The 22,682-nt window shown below is 44.8% G+C and overlaps 1 protein-coding gene and 1 non-coding gene across 4 annotated transcripts in view; one reads left to right on the top strand and one right to left on the bottom strand.

The window, feature by feature from the left end:
• KLHL18 (kelch like family member 18) overlaps positions 1-22,682 on the bottom strand; it is a 49,595-nt gene that overhangs the window by 20,181 nt on the left and 6,732 nt on the right. For all 3 annotated transcript variants that reach the window (XM_055134896.1, XM_004614506.2, XM_055134897.1), the window contains exons 2-3: positions 8,341-8,471; positions 4,603-4,743 (exon numbers count right to left, since the gene is read on the bottom strand). In XM_055134896.1, the coding sequence (XP_054990871.1) occupies positions 4,603-4,743; positions 8,341-8,471 (272 nt within the window). The remainder of the gene's footprint in view (positions 1-4,602; positions 4,744-8,340; positions 8,472-22,682) is intronic.
• Positions 19,765-19,868, top strand: LOC129404737 (small nucleolar RNA U13). The gene has a single exon (XR_008630094.1). It is a non-coding gene; the product is annotated as a small nucleolar RNA U13 (small nucleolar RNA).

Raw genomic sequence — 22,682 nt, 5'->3', positions numbered from 1 at the left:
TTTTTTTTTAAATCAGAATGAGGCTCTATGGGCCTAACCGTCAATACTATTATTAGTGAGTCAAGTACTTTTTATACACATTCACTGATTTCTTTTTAGCAATGCTATAAAGTAGTCATTGCTTTTATTTTAGCTGGAAAACAGAGGCTCAGAAAAACTGGAAAATGTGGGGCTGGAGCAACAGTCCGGCAGGTAGGATATTTGTCTTGCATGCGGCCAAACTAGATTCAATCCAAGAGTATCACCAGGAGTTAATTCCTGAGTGCAGAGTTAGGAGTAACCCCTGAGCAACACTTAATGTGGATCCCAAACAAGAAACAAAGCAAAAAAACTAACAATAAGAACAACAAAAACCCAGAAAACATGCTCACATCCTTTCAGTGGTCTACTGAGATTGAACCCAAGTCATTTGTGCAGATACTCCTACGGGCCCAAGGCTGCCCTGCACTCAGCAGGATCAGGAAAACCATGTGAAAATCCTGGTCATGTGCCTACAGCTGAAAGCAGCTACCCACCAACTAGTGCTGTGACCATTATTAAAGAATGGAGGGAAAAGCACCCAGGGTGGCATCTGGTAAGAAGGTGCTATTTCAACGTTCCTTGTGGCTCTTACTAATATGGCATCTGAGAAAATTCCAAATGAGCCCAACATGGCTCTGGAAATTGAGTGAGAGGGATGAGCCTGTTCTCATTCTGACTGATCATCTGTGGACAGAGGTAGTATTTACCATATTAAAGCTGCCCAGGTTTACTTCTCATTTAGAATGCTTTCTCTCTTTCTGCCATGTTAATTTAAGGTTATGGGCATGAGTTGTACTAAGTGATCAAGATTCACCACTGTCCTGTGGCAGCAGACCCAGGGACTGAAAGAGCAAAGCATTTCTGCAGCCTAGTTTTACACTGGTCTTGATTCTTCACAGATGTTGCTTCATTCCAGCCTCAACGGGCTCTGCCCACTGCTGTGGAAATCTACATAGATTTCCAAAGACCAAGGAAACGTGGACACTGAACAACACCAAGGTGGCAGCATGGCCAGAAGCAATCATTGGTCTGAAGGTTAGCTGAGTCATTTGTCAAATTACACCTCCCTCCTGGAGCATTTACTATGAATGAACAAGACTTGTAAAAGCATTGTATACTTTGTGGTAGACAGGACAAACTTTCTCTGAATGCCTCATGTGTTTCACTTATCCCTGCTACTCTGATATCAAGAAAAAGACAGAAAATTCTGGGGCCAGAGTGATAGGATAGCAGGTAGGGCATTTGCCTTGCATGTGGCTGACCTGGGTTTGATCCCTGGCATCCTATATCGTTCAGGCCCACAAGGAGTGATCCCCGAGAGCAGAGCCAGAATATGCCCTGAGGACTGCCAGGTGTGCCCCTCACTACCAAAAAAAAAAAAAAAGGGATGAAAATACCATGGGGGAAAAAAGAAGAAAAATAGGGGGGAAATCCCTCTCACTTCAGCATTTCTGTACCTGATCGTTGCCTGTCTTTAGACTTGGTTTAGCATAATGTTGAACATAAAAAAAAAAAAACACCCTGGGGCCAGAGCCATAGTACAGCATGTAGGGGACTTGCCTTGCATGTGGCCAACCGAAGTTCAAACCTGGCATCTTACATGGTCCCCTGAGTACCACCAGGAGTTATTCCTGAGTTCAGAGCCAGGAGTAACTCCTGTATACTTCTAGATGTAGCTCAAAAAGCAAAACAAAACACACCCTGAATGCTCAAAACAAGGCTTTCACATCCAGTAGGATGGGACTGGGGAGAGAGTGTTAGTGAGGCATCTGGAGGTGCAGGAGGAGTAGAGAGAACAGAAGGAAAGGGGTAGAAGGGACATCAGGGAAATAAACTCAAATAATAAAGCGAGACAGAATTTTCATTAACTACTCTATAGTCTCCTTCCCTGCAAACTGTTGAGCATGGAGGCCATATAATACAGAGTGCTTTATCAGGAGTGGGAAGCTGTTACTGGAAGTACACTGCGATTTGAATTGCTACTCAAATTAAGTAATTTAAATTAAGCTGAATTAAGGCAGTTCCTTGAATTAAGTAAATTAGGATATCATTTGCTATTACCGAAGAGAACAGTTTTGACAATTGCTTTGTGAGAATTTGTTTTCCCCACAGTGCCAGGGGCTGAACCCAGGTCTAGTGCATGCCAGGGAGAGAAGCCTTTCTGGAAGAGAGACTGTTCTAGCATCCACCTGAAAACGAAAAGGCTCATATACCTGAAGACTGCTGGGAAAAGGGTCCTGGAAAAAAAAATCAACCCCAACTGCAAAGAAAAACAAAGTCCAGAGTTTATAATTCAAGTGGCACAGTTTGGGATGTGCAAGGCCCTTAGCTGGGTCCCTGGCACTCGGCAGGGATCTTCACAGCACTCGGCATCCTTCTAGGCATGGGTGCTAGGGGGGAAATCAGCAGGTTGGAGCTCTAGCAGAGCTACCTCAGCAGCACTACTCTAAGAGTGATAATAGGGCCCCAGCTTCTCCGGGGTACTAAGTCTTTTCCACTATCTGTCACAGTGATTTCTCTCGGGACATCAGTAATTGAACCTTGAGACGAAAGGGCCCTCGTTCTTGTCTTTTCAAGGGCCTATAAGATGGGAAGTGGGAGAATCCATCGTACTTTGTAGCCAGGTTCAAGGAGGAGAACAGAAGCAGTTATGATAGCTTTTTAAGAGGGAAACACGAATAATACAAGTCTCTGGCAGGGAATAAAGATAGGAACAGGATATGGACTTAAGCTTCTGAAGGAGTTATGCCGAACTGAATGAAGAAAACATCAAAGACTGACTCAAAAATCAGACTTTTGGCTTCAGTACCGCTGAACTGAATGAAGAAAACATCAAAGACTGACTCAAAAATCAGACTTTTGGCTTCAGTACCTTTTCCTAAAATAAGAACTGTCTATATCTGAAAATCACCTTTTTATTTGCTTTTTGGGTCACACCTGATGATGCTCAGAGGTTATTCCTGGCTTTGTACTCAGAAATAACTCTTGGAGGTGCTTAGGATACCATATGGGATGCTGGTAATCAAACACGGGTCGGCTGCATGCAAGGCAAACCCTAAACTAGGCTCCAGCCCCCAAAAATCTCTTTTAGGTCAGCCTGGATCCAGGTCATCAGTGATAACATTAAAAGCCCCTAGGTGGAGCTGTTGTCCCGGTGGTAGGAGTGGCTAACTACATCCAGTTCATAACGCCTGCTAAATTTCTCTCTCCAAGTTTTATGGTAACAGTCACAGACAGAGATGAAGTTCAGTCTGTGTCTTTAAGAAGCTCAAATATGAGACCTGAGTGATAGTACAGTGGGATAAGATATTTGCCTAGCACACGACCGACCCAGGTTTGATTCCCAGTATCCCAGATCTGGTCTCCTGTGCACGGATAGGAGTAATTATTGAGTATAAAGCCAGGAGTAGCCCCTGACCATCACCAGGTATGGCCCCCAAACAAAACAAAACAAAGAAGCTCAACTCTAAATAGGAGAGATGGTGAGTGTCCTGCGCCTCAACTCCACAGGCACCCTCTAGCGGCAGGGTCAAACCTGGCTCTACAGATGCATGTGCCCTCACTGCATGGCCTCCACCCACAAACCCACATCACCATGGAACTGCTCACTGTGCTCAGCAGAGGATGAACCATGTGGAGATACTACCACCACCACTGCTATTACAACTGGGTGCACACACAGCAGCACTCGGAGATGTCCACAACCACCACATAGGCAGGAAGTGGCAGGCGGGCTCCAGAGCTGCTGAGTGGATGAGACTGGTGGAGTAGGAATGGGAGACAAGGAGGTCAGATCTCAGAGGGGATGAGGCTTAGGAGGGCACATCTGAGGCAGGAAGAATGCTGGCTGGTTTTTAGGTCAGGTGTCTTGTGACCAGAGAGAGGCTAAGCATCGGAGGGCACCATGGACAGAGGGATGCTAGTCTGATTTCTCCCTCTCACGGGGAGCCTAGACCTACTACTCATCCTGAACCTCTAACGTGATTAAAAGATGGCTTCTGCCTTATTACTACAAGTTGTGCTACTTGAGATGGAGAAAGAGTCTTATTTGCTCGGTCATCACAGTTCAGTGGTGAATACTAGAATGGTAGAAGTCATATCCATGGTTCTCTGACAGAGCATACAATGTTCTACCAAGCGTTTGAAACAGACACAGAATTCCAGAGGGTAAGTTTTAGGTGGCTTCTAAGAGAGCTGAAGAAAAACGGAGGTCAACAAATTCAAGGAGAGAGTTAAGATCTAAACAAAGATGACTACAGAATAGTTAGGAAGCACTCAACAGAGGGGTTTGTTTCAGAAGTCAGCCAAATTAGGGTCTGGTCAGACTGGAAAGAGATCAAAAGATACATATCAGGTCAAGGAAGGGTTTAGACAGAGACCAGCAAATCATGTTTTTTTAAAGGTTCATCCCAAAGAACTGGGCACAATACTGGATTTCAAGAAAGGTCATTTCCATCGAGTATCCTTCCCAGCTCACTTCCTTTCTAAAACTCAAAATGGTCCAGAGACGTAGCAAGCTAGCAGCAGATCACCCTTGCCACCACTGGTCAGGACCTCTCATCACACACCACACCGCCTCACCGTTCTCGGAGGAATGTGCAGCAGGCGTCTTTGATGCTCTGTAGCTGCAGGAAGCTTGCACCCATCAGCAATGACTGGACATTCTGCTGGTCAATGGCAAGGTGGCCATTGTAGGCAAAGTTGATCAGAGCCTCCAGGGCACTAGGAGAAAAAGGAAAGATGCTCTTCAGAGTTGGGTTTGAACTCACAGGAGACTAAGGCTCTAAGTGAGCTGACTTTACTGCCTGGGGAATGGGTGGGCTCTACTTTAAAGACTCATTCATGCTTTTTGGAGAATATATGTGGGTGGAATAATGACTTCCCCATAGTCACAGACTCATTCCATTTGGTCAACTGAATACCCAAGTAACTTTATTACAGAAAATTCTAAAAGGAGAAAGCAATCACTGAATGAGTGAATGTTGGTCATTTTGCTAGGCTAACTTTTAATCCCTATAAACCTGAATGCATCAACTATATAGATACGATCACATAAAACTTAACATGCCCCTTCCCATATAGCTCTATTGTCTTCATAGTTATCACTTTCAGTGGCTGCTATGTAGCATTTCAACTTGTAAACTTGCCATAGTTTTTTTCTTTTTCTCTTTTGACCATACCCAGGTCAGTGCTTTGGGGCTGGAGATCCAACTAGGGCCTCCAGTATGTAAGGCAAGAACTCCAGCTTGCCAAACTCTCTCTCTAGCCCCTATGTTTTTTATCTGAGGAGCGATAACAGCTATTACTGTTTAACTGCCATCATAAGTAATATTTTTTATTATTTTCTTGGGATAAATTTCCAGAACATTATTTCCATTGTTTTTCTTGGCTTCCAATTTACAGTAAGAAAAAAATCAGGGCAGAGACAGTGTAGCAGGTAGGGGCTTGCCTTGTTTGCAGCTGATCTGGGTTCAATCCCCAGCATCCCATATGGTCCATCAGGCACCACAAGGAGTAATTCCTGAGTGCAGAGCCAGGAGCAACCTCTGAGCATTGCTGGGTGTGGCCAGGGGTGGTGGTGGGGGGCGGATTATATACTATCTATGGGCTTGGAAGCAGCCTGACTCTGAGTGATACCATTACCTCCTGCTCTTAGGCCACTTCATTCCATTCCAAAATACTGAATGCGCTCTCCCCTTAGGGCCTGAGCACTGGCTGCCCGCTCTGCGTGAAGAACTGCTCTCCAAGACATCTCACTCTCTCACTTTCATTAATGTCTTGGCTCAAATGAAACCTCTTTGCTGCAGCCTTCTCTCATCACTCTGAAGTTGAAGGGCCCTCCACCATCAGCCACTCGCCTCTACTCTGCTCTAGTTTCCACATGGGACTCTCTCTTCCCCGCTCTACTATGCGTGGGTTTCTTCTCTGCCAGATCGCCACTATTAGAAAGCTGGCCCTAGGAGAAGAGGTGCCTTCTGTCTTCACACTTGTCATGACCCAGTGCCCACTGCAGCAAACATCTCAGGGGCTCAGCTGGTCGCCATTCAGTGAAGCACCCAGACTGTGCATGGTGATCAGTGTGGCTCCTGAAACTTCAGAGAAGAGAGGGTGCAGCTGTCCCCGGAAGCCAGCCCCTGTGGCTCTCCTCACAGGGAGCTGACCTGGAATGTCCACCTTGTAGTGGACAAAGACTGGACATAATCACAATGGACACAGACTCCTCTCTGTGAGCTGATCACCTCCAATGGCCCAGATGGCGGGGGGGGGGGGGGCGGTCAACAGTCTCTTCAGTTCTTCCCCTCAGTTTTCACCATTATGAAATTATGAAGGTAAGTAACACGTGACAGATCACTGGGTGATGTTTCAGAGTCACTGGCCTCTTTATTATCTCTCCTCCCCCAAGAATAACACTGCCCTGAGTCAGCCTGTGTGTCCTGATTACTACTGCATTCCCACACCCAGAAAAATGCCAGGCACAAAGGAGGTGAGCAGTGGCACCCTGGCTACAGCTTCGATTATAAACACACAACCTCAGTTCACAGGCTTGTAGCAAAAAACATTTAAGTCAAATAAACAAGTCTTTTTCCTTTCAATATTCAAAATGTCATACTAGGGAGTATGGTTATATTGTCATCATAGAGAATCAGGAAAGCATTTCCATGAAGAGGATCTGGTAGTGACTCTAGGTGAGAAGATAATTAAAAATCAGTGCCTAACTGATGTGACTTCAGAGATCTTGTTCTGTATCATGACCTAAAATCCAACTAGAGTAGAATTTTCAACCTTGTCATTAATGACATTTTGGGCTAACGATTCTTTGTTTGGAGGGGTTTTCTGGACACTAAAAGATGCTTAAATGGAATATCCAGGGGTTTCATCTCTCTGGACTCAAATTTTCCCATCATTCAAATAACAATGTATTTGGCACTTATCTTGTCCACATAGTAACATTAGATTATCTAAATTAAATTAAAATTAATAGTCCTTAGACTTTAGTCCTAGTAGCTACATTTCAAGTACTCAATAGTTACATGTAGCTAATTCCTACCATTTTGTACAGTACAGAGAGAATATCTCCATCATTGTAGCAGATCCAAAAGGGCAACACTATTCTAGAATGAGAAGGGTGATAAATTAAGATACTTACTTGAAAATAAGTTTGTCAATTAAAATGGCTAGCCCAGGGGCTGGAGAGATAGCACAGCGGGTAGGGCGTTTGCCTTGCACTCGGCCGACCCGGGTTCAAATCCCAGCATCCCATATGGTCCCCTGAGCATGGCCAGGGGTAATTCCTGAGTGCAGAGCCAGAAGTAACCCCTGTGCATCGCCAGGTGTGACCCAAAAAGCAAAATAAATAAATAAATAAAAATAAAATAAAATGGCTAGCCCAGAAATTGTACAGAATTACACACCATCACCTTCAAATCCATTCTTAGTTTAAAGAAGTCAAGTTGGGCTCCAGTTCCTATTAAGTGTATTACTCTAACAGTAGTAAAAATAGCATCAAAACTTCTCATTTTGGGGCTAACGTGATGATACAGTGATGAGGGTGTTTGCCTTGCACATGGATAACCTAGGTTCGACTCCTAGTATCCCATAAAGTTCCCTGATCCTGCCAGGCGTGATCCCGGAACACAGTACTTAGGCCCAAAGTAAGCCCTGAGCCCTGCTGGGTATGGCCCCAATACTAAAAACAAAGCAAACAAAACAAACAAAAAAAACAACAGCAAACCCACACGGAACTCCTTAACTGTCTCAGGTCTCCAGATCTGGTCTGGTTTTTCTTTTTCTTTTTCTTTTTTTTTTGCTTTCTGGGTCACACCTGGCGATGCACAGGGGTTACCCCTGGCTCATGCACTCAGGAATCACTCCTGGTGGTGCTCAGGGGACCATATGGGATGCTGGGAATCAAACCCGGGTCAGCCGCATGCAAGGTAAACGCCTTACCTGCTGTGCTATCGCTCCAGCACCTGGTTTTTCATTTTTGTTTTGTTTTTTGGGGGAGCCACGTCTGGCTGTGCTCAGGGCTTCAGGGCTTACTCCTGGCTTTGTTCTCAGGGATCATTCCTGGCAGATCTCAGAGGACCGTATGTGGTGGCAGGGATCAAATCTGGGTCAGCCATGTGCAAAGTAAGACAGCTAGACAGTCTCTCCAGTCTGTCCAGCTGCAATTTTGACTTGTTTATTACTTGCCTACTGTGTCCAAGAGCTGTGTGAGACACTGGTCCTGCCGCAGGCCCAGAGACAGACAGCACCGAGCACAGGCTGATGCTGTACCTGGAAAGCAGCTGGTAAAATCCCAGTGAAAGAATTTTGTACCTTGGGTCCATTCCTTGCATTACAATCTCATCCTGCTTGCACTCCATCATGTCATTTGTAAACATAGCATGGAAGTATGGGATTGAGGCTGCTAAGACGATCCGGTGAGCACTGAATTTGTGGTCCCCGATCTGTAGGCAAAGTGGGAAAAAAAAGGAAAGATACTGAAGAATATAAACATAAAATCCCAACCTGCTCCCTTCCACCACTTAGCCCCTGGACCATCTGGAAGGTATCCTAGTAGAGGACAGCTGAGACACAGGAAACCTTGAAGCAGTTAACTTCAGTAAGCTCAGTTACAGTAGCACTGAAATGGCTGACAATATTTGGCGACTGGAGGCACCAAGCCATCATTATTTAAAAAAAATTAGAGAAGCACTGTGATGTCGAGTTACAAACTTATGAACTTTTGTGTTTGTATTTCACTCATACAGTGATAGTTTACCCATCCCTCCACCAGTGCCCATTCTCCTCCACCAATGATCCCAGTATCATTTTTACTTACACTTACAGCTTTCAGTTTTCACTACACCCCCTCTAGAAACACCTGATTCCTTTAAGGGCATCCCAACTCCAGTTTTATCAGAAGACAGGTGGAAGAAATACTGAGAGCCCTGGAGCACCTACTGGAAGGTTCCTCAAGAAGAGTAAGTATATAGTAGCAGGAAGGAATGAAGACAAGACTAGACTTGCAGAGGGGGCTCATGTGAGGATCAAGGACAGAACAGGTCCAAATGTTGGGAAATGACTGGGTACCAATCAGACTAAGGTAGCCAACAGGGGCCAGAGTCCCCCCTTAGGAAAAGGTCCTGGAAGCAGCCAACAGGGAGAGGGAGGCTGTGGGTGTGGGAGGTCTGTGTTGTGCGCCCCTCAGGCTCAGCCCCAGGCTTGCAGGAGACTTTCATCAATTTGTATCAAACCTCACAGACACAGCAGTAACCCGAGGAGCTCTAGAAAGTGCTTTCCAACTCTCTGCCAAAAGGACATTCTCTTTTACAAGCTTTGCCATTTATAGCTCCAAGACATATAAATATTTCCACAAAACAGTTTCTTTCCCTCACACAGTGCCAAGTCAGAACATCTCACGACCTGATGCTCAACTCTGAGCTTTGAAAACTGTCTCCCTGTCCCGTTACTGGCTCAAGTGATAAAAGCAGTCAGGTTTTGGGGCCCCTGAGATAGTATAGTGGATAAGGCACTCGTTATGTATATGGCCCATCAGGGTTTGATCCCCAGTAGCCCACATGGTCCCCTGAGTAAACCCTGAGCACAGTCGGGTGTGGCCACCAAAAAACAAAAACAGGGCTGGAGGATCGTAGAGCAGTACAGCGGGTAGGGCATTTGCCTTGCACGTGGCTGACCCGGGTTCAATTCCCAGCATCCCATATGGTCCCCTGAGCACCGCCAGGAGTAATTCCTGAGTGCAAAGCCAGGAGGAATCCCTGTGCATTGCCAGGTGTGACCCAAAAGCAAAATAAATAAATAAAATGAATAAATAAAGTGAGAATCAAAAAACAAAAACAAAAGCAAATAAATAAATAATGTAAAAAACCTTCACCTTCACAATTCTTTCTTACTTTTGACTGAAAGATAATACTATATTAGTCTCAATGATATAACATATTGATGTGATATGAGAATACATTACAATATAGTCACCACAATGTCTATAAATAACCTTTCCTATTTTTTGAAGATTTTCTTTAGAAAAATTTGGTGGTGGGGCGTGGGGTATCCCAGCAGATAGGACAGCAGCTAGGGCACATCTTCACATGCCCCAGACCTGGTTTTAGCCCCCAGCACCACACAGCCTCCAAAGTGTCACCTGCTGCAGTCCTAGAGCCCCTGAGTGCCATGGACTGTGGCTTGAGAGGCTCCTGAGCATCCCCAGGTGGCTCAGATAATCTGGGCACCACAGGGCTCGAACAGCATCATATCTTCAGGCCCTTGCAACAGTCCCTGGACAGAATCACCAGTGGGTCTCCAGTGTCTAAGGAATGCTTGGGAGGCTCCCAAGGCTATACCCAGCAAAGGTACCAGAGACGAAACACAGAGATTGAGCCACATTAATCCATTGAGTCTCTAAAGGTTCCTCTTTTAGAGAAAGCAAATCTTGGGTGCCAGGGATGTGGCTGAAGTGGTAGAGCACATACCTGGCACATGTAAGGCCCTGGGTTCCATCCTCAGCACCATATGACTTCCAAGCACCACCATGTGTGGTCCCCAAAACAATTAAAAAAAATTGGGGCCATAGTGATAGTACAGTGGGTAAGGCGTTTGCCTTGCACATGACTGACCCAGGTGGACCATGTCATATGGTCAACTGAGCACCACCAGTAGTAATTCCTGAGTGCAGAGCCAGGAATAATCCCTGAGCATCATGTGTATGACCCAAAAAGTCAAAACAACAACAAAACTCTCAGTCCCCTTCCATGAATGCAATGTTCTAACACACGTCTCGAGATATAATGGTTAAATTTTTCCTTCTCTCTGCTTTTACTATTCCCAAGTTTATTCTGCCCCATTTGAATTATTCTTTATATGAGGGCTAGGTTTGCCAACTTGTGGACTTCACATTGGGCAAGAAACTTCCATTTTATGGAGTACACCTAGAAAAAGTACAGAACTTTTTCTCTGCAGCTAATTCTCAGAGAAGGATCTTCCACGATCTCACAGGGAAATGTCTGCATCAAAACAGCCAGAAAACTGGGTGAGTGGAAGGTGGTCTGACCATTCACTAATTTGAATTCTGTTTAAAGCCCTTATTTTCAATCTTGCTCCATTGTCCATTCCCTCTCCAAGGGTTGGTATGCCTGAGCTCACAGTATCTAGCTCACAGTATCTAGCTCACCAAGACTAAGACTCCTTGAGAGAATAAGGAAAGGCATCTAATAGCTTTCACACAGACTTTTAATTATCTTCCTGTTTTCAGCATTTGGTTTCTCTCATTCTGGAGCACTCCAGTGTTCTGCATTACAAATCCTCTTTCTTCTTAGTTTCTCCCCCAAGCAGGAGCTTTCAGTTCCTTTAAGCCCAATAATCCCATTACACATACTTCCCCACCCCAACATTCTACTGACCTCTCATTTGCCAATATCTCTTCTCCCTCCTATTATTATCTTAATGGGAGGGAACAAAGGTTTAATGATAAGTTCAGTTTGCTATGTAAAACTGTAATGCACTTTTCGCTGAGAAAAGAAACAGAAGGAAAAGGAACAAACTTCATGGGCATGAACTGAATTTTCTGTAAAGCTCTGTTATGGGCTGGGGAGTCAGCACAAAAGGCCAGGGCACATGACTGTCATGCATGAAGTCCCGAGTTCAATCCCGGCTACTGCATGCCCCTAAGCCCCCACACTTCCAGTGTAGCCCTGGAGGCCCCCAGCAATGTTGGGTCCTGAACTGCCAGAACACACTCAAGCCCCCAAGCAGTGCTTAAGAGCGCCCCACTCTCATCCCCTCACCCCCAACTCCCACCCTAAAACAACGCTCAGCTAAACAGGGATATGAGAGCAAACTTACAGCTTTCTATTCAGTGAACTGGGCAAACAAAATTCATCTAGAAGAGAGAGATCAAGATGGCGAAGGATGTGGAAGATACATGTTCCGAGTACAAAGCAGAGCTGATTTGGGGAAAAAAATCAAATAAGGGAGACACTAATTGTCTTCAAATCCTAGGAAAGCTATCATATGGACGGGGCAACTCTGTAAGTCACAGGGAGACAGGGAGACAGCTTATGTTTCTCACCAATAAGACACTATCATTTGAGACTGTTCACAGGCACCAGTCTGGTATGGGAATCCATTCACAGTGGAACCCTAGACAAGAGACTCTGAGTTTCCTCCTGGTTAGTGGAGACTATAACTAAGCAAAAGGAACCGGAAGTTCTTAGCATCTCATCATCCACCTGATCTGATTCACCTGAATACACATGGAAGCACAGATACATACACAGCTTCCTAGGAAAATGGGAAATTTTCCATTCCTGGTCCTTCCCTAGTGTTGTCTTTGGCTCAAAAGGGACAGTGAAGCATTGCAACACAAATTCTGTTCCCTAACACAGGCAGGTGGGGCTCAAGATTCCAACAGCTGCTTACTCAAGCAAGCAAAGCAGAGGGGCAAAATCTGAGCTAGGAGTAATCTGAGATGGGTGCTTCCAAAGAAAGCAAAAGACACACCCAGACTAGATTTTTCTCTGATGGAAAACATCTTGGCACTGTCAAAACATTTTCATAGTTAACCTCCAAGGAGCTCACAATGAGCATAAATAGAACAGTAAGTGACCAGTAAAGTGCCCAATCCCTTTGATAGAATACCTTTGAGATGGTGAGTTTAAAGTTAAGCTTTTAACTTTATAAATGTTTATAAAGAGACGTTGAAAATATATGACATGATCAATACTAATTCTTTTTTTTTTTTTTTGGCCTTTTGGGTCACACCCGGCGATGCACAGGGGTTACTCCTGGCTCTGCACTCAGGAATTACTCCTGGCAGTGCTCAGGGGACCATATGGGATGCTGGGAATTGAACCCAGGTCGGCCGCGTGCAAGGCAAACACCCTACCCGCTGTGCTATTGCTCCAGCCCCACAATACTAATTCTTAATCTTACTGAGGTATAAAGTTGTACCACAAAGGCTATGAAGCTGGTGTACAAGAATAGGATCAAAAATAGAGTCAAAGTCAAAATAGGGTCAAAGTCAAAAATAGAGTCAAAGTAGATATGGATTATTATGGGGGGGAAAAAGATGGGTGCTGGAGGGGACAGAGATGTAGTACAGGGTACTTGCCTTCCATGTGTTCACCCTGGTTCGATCCCCAGGACTTAACAGGGTTCCCTGAACATTCGAAGAGTGACCCTTGAGCCCAGAGCAGGTGTGTCCCAACCCCCACTCCAAATAAAGTTTTTTTTATCCCCAAATAAAGTTTAAGAAAATAATTTTCTTTGCTTTTGAGACACAGCAATGGTGCTGGGAGCTACTCCCAGTTCAGTGCTTGGGGATGCTCCAGGTGGTGCTCAAGAGACCATGCAGTACTAGGGATCAAACCTGTGTCTCCTGATGGAGGAGAGTTAGTACAATGGATAGGGCATTTGCCTTGCACATGGCCGACCTGAGTTCAAGCCCTGGCATTCCACACTGTAAGAACCACCCTGCCCCCGCCCCAGCACCATCAGGATTAATTCCTGAGCACAGAGCCAGGAATAACCCATGAGCATCGATGCGTGTGGTTCTCCAGTCTCCCTCAGCTCCTCCCCACCACCCCCCAAAAAAGGAGTGGCCCCTGAGTATAGCCACATGTTGCCCAAGCTCTTCTCCACAAAAAAAAAAAAAAAAAAAAAAAAAAAAAAAAAGACTGCTGCGTTGGAGCCATACCTGTTGGGGCTGCTAGAAGCAGGGTGGGGGTGAGTCATGCAAGGTATGATGAGTCCTCTAACACATTTTCAGCACTAAAACTCCTTTATAAATCAGTAATTACAAATTTTTTAATAATATGATAGACATTATGGTTGATAAGAACCAGTATTCTGGAGCTAAATTAATTGCTGCTTACTAGTTATATGACCTTGAACTAGTTACTTAATCTGTTTCTCAATTTATGCATCTACAAAATGGGGTAAATAGCACTATCTCCAGGATCACTGTCACTGTCATCCCGTTGCTCATCGATTTGCTCAAGCGGGCACCAGTAACGTCACTATTGTGAGACTGGTTACTGTTTTTGGCATATCAAATACGCCACAGGTAGCTTGCCAGGCTACAGATTAAAATTAGCAAACATCTGTAAGGCTACGTGTGTGCTAATATAAAGTGCTATGGAAATGCTTGTCAAGTAAGTGTCTCAAATTAGGTCTTTTTTGGTTGAGGCACAGGGTTTGGAGCACACCTGATGGTGCTCACGGGATTCTCCTAGCTCCACAGTCAGAAATTAGTCCTTGTGGGCTCAGGGAAGCATGTGGGTGTCAGGAATTGAACCCAAGTTGGCTGCGTGCAAAGCAAGTGTCTTTCCCACTGTACTATTTCTCCATCCTATCAAATTAGCTCATTTTTATTTATATAAAATATGTAACTTACAGATATCACTTTTAAGACCTTCAGAAAGAGGTCAGCAAAGCTTATAGTTTGTATAAGCTTTGTGGGGAAAAATTTGACCTGCCTCTTCTTCATATACAATCCAAAAGCAAAGCTGTAGATTCTATACTTTCAAATAGTAGAAAATCTCCAAAGGCAACTAATAATACTTCATGACATGTGGAAACTGCATTAACTACAGGCTTCAGGGTCCATATGAATACTACTGAAATACAGGCTCTTCCATACAATGTCTAAAGTGAGCAGCTATGACAGCCCAAAATGCTTCAAAGCCAAAAATACTGACTGTCTGCCTCGTTATGGAAATACATGCTTTAGAGTCACAGGAACAAATGTTATGAAGAGGGAGGTAAATGCATTCTCTAGAAAGATGTTGAGATATTTAAGCAGCTAAGACACCCTTCTCTCAAGGCCCACAATCACAGCTAACTTTCTCTGTTTTTCTCACAAACTTTGCTGAATTATTAACAACTGTTTGCATTTTGTGGAATTAAAGATAAATCACACCTTATGGGTAAGGTGTTTGTCTTGCACACAGCCGACCCAGGTTCAATCCTTGGCATTCCATATGGTCCCCTGAGCAACACCAGTTAACCACCAGGGGTTAATTTTGATCCCCTGCAACACATTTGGTCCTTGAGCAACTTCAGGAGTGACTCCTGAGCACAGAGCCAGGAGTAGGGGAGTAGAACTACTCTGATCCTATAATGGTCATTTGTCAAAAACCATAGAACAGGGGTTAAAGCAACAGCACAGCGGGGAGGGCATTTGCCTTGCACGCGGCTGACCGGGGTTCGATTCCCAGCATCCCATATGGTCCCCTGAGCACCACCAGGAGTGATTCCTGAGTTCAGAGCCAGGAGTAACTCCTGTGCATGGCCAGGTGTGACCCAAAAAGAAAAAAAGAACAAAAACATAGAACATATAAGCACCAAAACAACAGAAGTGACTAGGTGGTAGGTAGAGCGCGAGCTCTGCATGGATGAGGCCCTGGATTCAATCCATAGCACCAAACAAAAGTGACAAAAAGTAAACTGTGGGCTTTGGAGATAATGATGAGTTGATGCAGGATCACTGATGGTAACAAATATGCTACTGGCTAAATGGAGGGGATGCTGGATAATCAAGACAACCGAATGGTCACTTTATTTTAATTTATTTATTTTGTTTTTGGGGGGCCACACCTGGCTGTGCTCAGGGATTATACCTTGCTCTGGACTAAGGAATTACTTCTGGCCTCGCACAGGGGACCATATGGGATGCTGGGGATGGAAGCCAGGTAGGCTGTATATAAGGCAAGCTCCTGAGCCCACTGTACTACTGCTCTGGCCTCCTGAATGGTCAGTCATTTTAAACATCCCTTACAGGGTTATAGCCAGTCAGGATGGGAATGGGTATTTTATATAGAATGGGTATTTTATATAAGCATAGGAGGCAGACAGATAGGTGGTGCATAAGCAGACAGGCAGAGCTGAGTGATTGTGAAAAGAAAATGACAACAAAGACCAACAGAGACCAGTGGAGAGAAGCCAGAGCCAGTGGAGTTAGAAGCTTCAAGGGCAGAGTGACAAGGGGCTGAGCAGCAGCAAGTGGCAACTAGGCTTGTTGTCCCAGATGTGAAGGTAGAGTGGCTAAGGACTCATGGAGACCTAGAGGAAGGTAAGGTCCTTGACCCAGAACTTAAAAGCACAAATCAGCAAAAATAAATAAAGTAAAACTTAAAGGCAGGGAAGTATTAGGAGTGTTACTCTTACTCTCTAATGTGAAGATTCAGCTGGTAGAAGAAAAAGATGGTAAATTATCGTAACAATTTGTAGAGGGCTTGACTCCCAGTTGAACAGGAAAGTAAACAGGTCACACTACAGTTGCCTTGTTGGAGTGTTTACAACATAATAACAGAAAGAAAAGGAGAGATGGTGTGTTTTCTTCTTGAAAGCTGGTTCTCCAGTCCAGCAGTCCAGAATCTGGAGTGGAAAGATGTTCATCCAGCCTACTATAAATCAAAATGAGTCCTACAAACTCATACGGATGGGAAGCAGAGTTAAGTATAATAAAACCCACTGGGTTCAATCTGGGACACTGATAACATAATTTTAACGCATTCTATCTAGGAGCTAGAGTGGGTAAAGTGTTTGCCTTGTGCATGCCTGACCCAAGTTCAATCCTTGGAGAACTGGAATGCCTCTTTCCACAGTTCTTGCTCAAGTTCTATTCTTCCTGTAAAGCACCAATCACATACTCTCATGAAACTGTCGCAAACACTCTGAACTAGAAATGTCATCCCTTTGGTATTCCTTTAGTCCTCTGGTGATACCTTTGCAGTTGCAGAATTTATCACACTGTGCCTTGTCTTATAATTGACAGGTACCCATTTCCTTACTGACAGTTAAATGCCAAAGACAGGGGCTCACTCCCACTCAGAGCACCGCCCTTCATGCAGCCAGTAGAGCATCACGCACAATTAAATGTGCTTTAATAAAATGCTGACTGAAGGAACATCTCAAACATAATCTCAGGGCCCTGTAAAGCAAGCACTATGGAGCACTTGAAACATGCCAAGACTGTGCTATATCTTAGATGGGTCACATGTTTCAGGGGTTCAACATCCAGAGGAAGGGAAAAACATTCAAACACATTTATGCTCTGTTCAGTTTTAAGAGTAGCAGGAAGAAGTCTCCTGGCAGTGCTGATGGTCCTGCTACAATGGAAAGAGTGAGTGCAAAAGGGTCAAAGTACAATGGAAGAGGGAGAGATTTAATGCCAATGAGGGGATCTGAGCAAACTGTCTTCAGAGAGATGGCTTTCTCAAACAGAACTGCATACACATTGTGACAAGATAGGGCAGAAGCCTGAAAACACCTGGAGTCTGTCAAATAGAAGCACACAGGTTGGCAAAGAGACTGACCACAGGACAAGGTCGAACAGACACAAATGTCAAGTGCGTTAGGCGCAAAAGGAGGGAGTATTTGGTTACTTCTTCCCTGCTTGAGAAAATACAAGAGGGAGCTGTGACACCCAGGTAGGACTCAGCTGCTGGCGAACAGAGGACATAAGAGATGGCCAGAAGTCAGAAACCTAGGGGAGAAAGGGAGAGACGGGCCAAGGTTGGAGGACCTTGAATATGAAGAACACAGCTGACTGTCCTCGAAAAGTCAACCCAATGGGACATCCTTAAGCATCCCCCGCTTCATCTCACAGATGGCAGGGACGGATTTCCGTGAGCATCTTAGAATAATCAGAGATTCCTTAAGTCAGCAGTCCTTCTCCTAATCCTAGTGAAAACCAGCTACCACCTGCTGCTACTGCAGTCCCACTGCCCTCTGGCTCTGCCCAGCTACCATGCTGATTCATACAGGGTGTGGGGAGGAACACTTTTTAAAACTACAAAGAGCTGAGTGGCTTCACTCTACTTCCTGGTCCCCTGGCAAGTTTCTAATCTCCTGTCTTTACTGCGAATAGATTTACTGCAGAATAGATTTCCTTCAAAAACAAGTGATAATTGCTCTCTCTGGTCCTGGCTATAAGCTTGAACTTCTCAGCGGAAGGGCAGAGTATAAGTGGAAAGTAGTGTTCTCCTCATGAGCTATGGAAAATCCCATCTTTCTTTTTGTGCTCTCCCAATTCTTTCCTCATAAATGAGTACTTCCTGTCCATTTCCATTCATTCATTTACGAAATGTTATCGAGCCAAGTCAAAGAACTATTGGGGTTAAAGTGATAGTACAGGGTAGGGCACTTGCCTTGCCTGCAGCCAACCCAAGTTTGGTCCCTGGCACCCATATGGGCCCCCAAGCCTGCCAGAAGTGATCCTTGAGCATAAAGTCAGGAATAAGCCAAAAAACCAAAAATAACTTAATAAAAACCCTTCCACTCTTCTCTTTCGCACTCTCATAACAGCTTCTTGCTGTTTCCCCAATATACAAATCTGCTCCTGCCTCAGTGGTGTGTGCGGAGACTACCCCCACGGAAACACTCCTCCCTCAGATACACTCACAGGCGACTTCCTTCAGATCAGCTACTTAGAGGAGCTAGCTCTGGTCACTCTAACAAAAATAGGACTCTCAGGGCCCTGGCCCTGCCCTATTTTTCTTCATAGTCCTTATCCCGGACATTTCTTATCTATTCATTTGTCTAGTATCTGTCACGTCCTCTGCCACTAGAACATCAGCTCACACTCACAGAAGTTTGGCCGGCTCTGCTCACTGCTGCAGCTTCTGCCCTTACAGCAGTGCTTGGCACACGGAAGACCCTGACCTACATGCTAAGTACAACATCAATGGGATGAAAGGGAAAGCCACTCATCCAGAGAACAGCATAATCTAAGCTGAGCCTGAAGAAAGACAATTCCATGACGAGTGCAAAGATCACTCATTCCCAAAAGGATTTGTAAGAATTTTTCATGGAGATTAACCAGCCACCAAAAGTATTCGGATGCCCCCTTATGGCTGAGATGTCTGAGGCACCCCAGATGGGGGCAGGTCAGCCTAGTGCCCACCCGAACAGAGCCCTGGCAGCCTCTCACTTCCATATGCCAAAATCACGGTCATGCCTCCAGTCAGACTCCACCATCTCTGGTCTGAGTTCACCGAGAATTAACCTGCCAAAAATTTACGCTGTGCTGGGGCTGGAGCGATAGCACAGCGGGTAGGGCGTTTGCCTTGCACTCGGGCAACCCGGGTTGGATTCCCAGCATCCCATATGGTCCCCTGAGCACTGCCAGGAGTAATTTCTGAGTGTATGACCCAGGAGTAACCCTTGTGCATCGCCAGGTGTGACCCAAAAAGAAAAAAAGAAAAAAAAAATTTAGGCTGTGGGGCCAGAGCAATAGTCCAGTGGATAGGGTATTTGCCTTGCACGTGGCCAACCTGGGTTCAATTCCTTACATCCCATAAGGTCCCCTGAGCACCACCAGGAGTAAGTCCTGAGTGCAGAAGCAGGAATAACTCCTGAGCATCACTGGGTGTGACAAAAAGGAAAAAGAAAATCCTCAAAAATTTAGGCTATTGTCTCAAGAAATGAAACCTCTAGACAAGAATTGAGTGCGAAAAGTAGATAAAGAGAAAAACATGATAACCTTTCAGTACCTGTGTTGCAAGCCATAACATCCAAAAGGAAAAAGAGAAAATGAATGAGCAAGAGAAAGAAAAGTGCCTGTCACAGAAGCAGGCTGGATGTGGGGTGCAGAGGCAGGAGGGAAACCAAGGACGCTGGTGGTGGAAAATGTACACTGGTGAAGGGACAAGTGTTGGGACATTGTATGACTGAAACCTGACCGTGAACAACTTTGTAACTGTGTTTCTCATGGTGATTCAATTAAAAAAATTATTTCATGGGTCTCTTTTATGATTCATAAGCAAGATGACATCATTTTCATGCACCTGTGTGACAGGTGCCTCCATCAAATCCTGCTATGATATTAGCATATTACCCACCTAATGGGCTGGAGCAATAGCACAGTGGGTAGGGCGTTTGCCTTACATGCGGCCAACCCAGGTTTGATTCCTCCATCCCTCTCGGAGAGCCCAGTAAGCTACTGAGAGTATCCAGCCCGCATGGCAGAGCCTGGCAAGCTACCTGTGGCATATTCAATATGCCAAAAACAGTAACAACAAGTCTCACAATGGAGACGTTACTGGTGCCCACTCGAACAAATCGATGAACAATGGGACAACAGTGCTACAGTGCAACGCTGCTACCCATGAAGGAAGGAAGGAAGGAAGGAAGGAAGGAAGGAAGGAAGGAAGGAGGGAGGGAGGGAGGGAGGGAGGGAGGGAAGGAAGGAAGGAAGGAAGGAAGGAAAGAAGGAAGGAAGGAAGGAAGGAAGGAAGGAAGGAAGGAAGGAAGGAAGGAAGGAAGGAAGGAAGGAAGGAAGGAAGGAAGGAAGGAAGACCTCATGAGCCATGGAGATGCCTCAAAGGGGAGTTCAAGCTCCAGCACCGCTTGGTACCTGAACACTGCCAAGTATAGTCCAAATAAGCCCCCACCCCAAAAACAAAACAAACAAACAAAAAAAACTATCTCAGCTTGCCATTGAAGTTACAGAAACACCGAATTAGGTAAAAACTGAAAAAGATCTAGATTAAGAGTGGGCTAAATACTTATTACTAAAAACACCTCAGTAAATATTTCAGCCACAGTCCCTTTCTTCATAGAATTTATATTATAAATATAAAATTATTGTGAGAAATTGCACAAGATACATAAAAAAAGAAAAATAAGCCAAAACCATTCCAGAGTTTCAGTCCTCCAAAACTAGATGGAAAGCGTGTTCTTTTCACAAAGGGGACAAAAGAAGAACCGGTTTAGAAGGAAAAGAGGACGAGAGCAGGACAGGAGGGAAGGTACTTGCCATACATGCAGCCAACGCTGGTCTAACTCCCTGGCATCACAGAAGGTTCCCCAACCATGCCCAGGAGCCTCACCTGAGCTAGGAATAGCCCCTCAACACCACCAGGCATGGCCCAAAAACCAAAACTAAAATAAATTAAAAGGAAGAAAGGAAGGAAAGTGGATTCATTTTAGTGATCATAACAAATATGAAGATCACCAGGACAAATGGAAATACAGATGTAGTATTTCTGAGCAAAATGAGGGGTGGAAATAAATCTATGAAACTAATTTTTAGTTTGTGTACTATGCCAGCATGCCTCTCCTCAGAAGACACGATGTATTCTGCTGGCTCTTGGTATAGCTCAGTCAAGATTACATGACACTTAGATTTACCCATCAGCACAGTACAAATAAGCATGCAGTGTGTGCACCAACTAAGTAAGTACCTCTTAGAGGAGATGACTCCTTGCAGGTAACGGTTTTGGTGTTGAGAATCATACATGTGAACCATCTATTCTGTCACTGAGCTACTACACCATCCCTTAAGATCACTGATTATCTAAAGTGCTGAGGTAATACAATTTGGCTTTTGGAGGTGGGGGTATGGGGTAGGCGTGAAGGGCTGGGACACATATGGTGGTACTGAGGCACAGGGGCTACTCCTGGCTCTTGCTCAGGAGTGAAATTGGGGGTGCTCAGGACTCTATGTGGTGCCCGGGATTTGAACTAGGATCAGTTTCTGCAGCCATGAAAACTGCCTTACCTCCTGCACTAGCTCTCTAGCTCCTATGATTTGCTTATAACAGTGAAGCAGAAAACTATAACAGTTAAAGGATAGAAACTATTACTCTTCAATAGCAAATGTTTCTGTTCAGTAGATTTGGAGACAAATTCTGTTCTTAGTGTGTCTACAGTTACAAAATGCTATGAGCCAGTAGTTTGAACCGATGTTTCACGGACTAGTCCAAAGGCATAAAAAGGTTAAAAACCACTAGTTTTGTTGTGGTTGTTGTTTGTTTTGGGGGCCAGTAGTGCTCATTTCACTCCTGGCTCTGTGCTCAGGGATCATTCCTGGCAGGGCTCAGGGGATTTTAGGAGATGCTGTGTATGGAACCTGATTGGTCGTGTGCAAGGCAAATACCCTACCCACTGTACTCTCACTCCAGCCCCCAGAGCCATTGTTATAGGCAATCTCACTTGCCCAACTAGAAGCATGAGGTAAAACACACACAACATGAAACTGCCTATTTTTCGGTGCAGTTGAGCGACTCGGTACATTCGCACTGTTGTGCTAGTTGTACCATCCATTTCCAGAACTTATCTGACTTCCCAGAGAGAATTCTCTAGAACATTACTAACCTGACATACCCATTCCCCCAGACAAACTGGGCCATCATTCAGCTGCCAATTCTCTACTTTGCTCATGGCCCTGAACCATGGTGAGGCGCACCAGAACAAAGAGCCGTCCCAGTCTCTTCTGGTCTGCCATTCTTCAAGCAGCTAAGCAAGCTCAGCCCCAACCAAGACAGAAAGGAGCACTGTGTCTTTTGTTCATAGCTTTGGAAATTCATCAACTTCCCAGTCCAGCAAGACTTTAAAGATGAAATGCAAAATTTGACAGTCTTTTTCCTTCCTGAGCTAATCAGTTACAAACTACCCAAGTCTCTTGATCACCTGCAATAAGTTCAAAAGATGAAATTCTTCACTTCTGGTTCATCTGTTCTCTTTAACAAGAGATGCTTCCAGTTCCTAGAGTTCTGAAACTAGTGAATTACTATGAGGGACAATAAAGAGATCATAACCTACTCCAAAAGCCTTGAGGATCACAAAGGTTGTAATCAGGATACAACAGAGAAGTGCGCTTCCATAACCAGCAGATTTGGCCCACACTTGTTTTTGTAAATGAAGTTTGGCTGGAACAT

The sequence above is a fragment of the Sorex araneus genome, chromosome 4 (genome assembly GCF_027595985.1).
Source record: "Sorex araneus isolate mSorAra2 chromosome 4, mSorAra2.pri, whole genome shotgun sequence".
NCBI lineage: Eukaryota > Metazoa > Chordata > Mammalia > Eulipotyphla > Soricidae > Sorex > Sorex araneus.
This window is presented reverse-complemented; position numbering and strand designations above follow the sequence as displayed.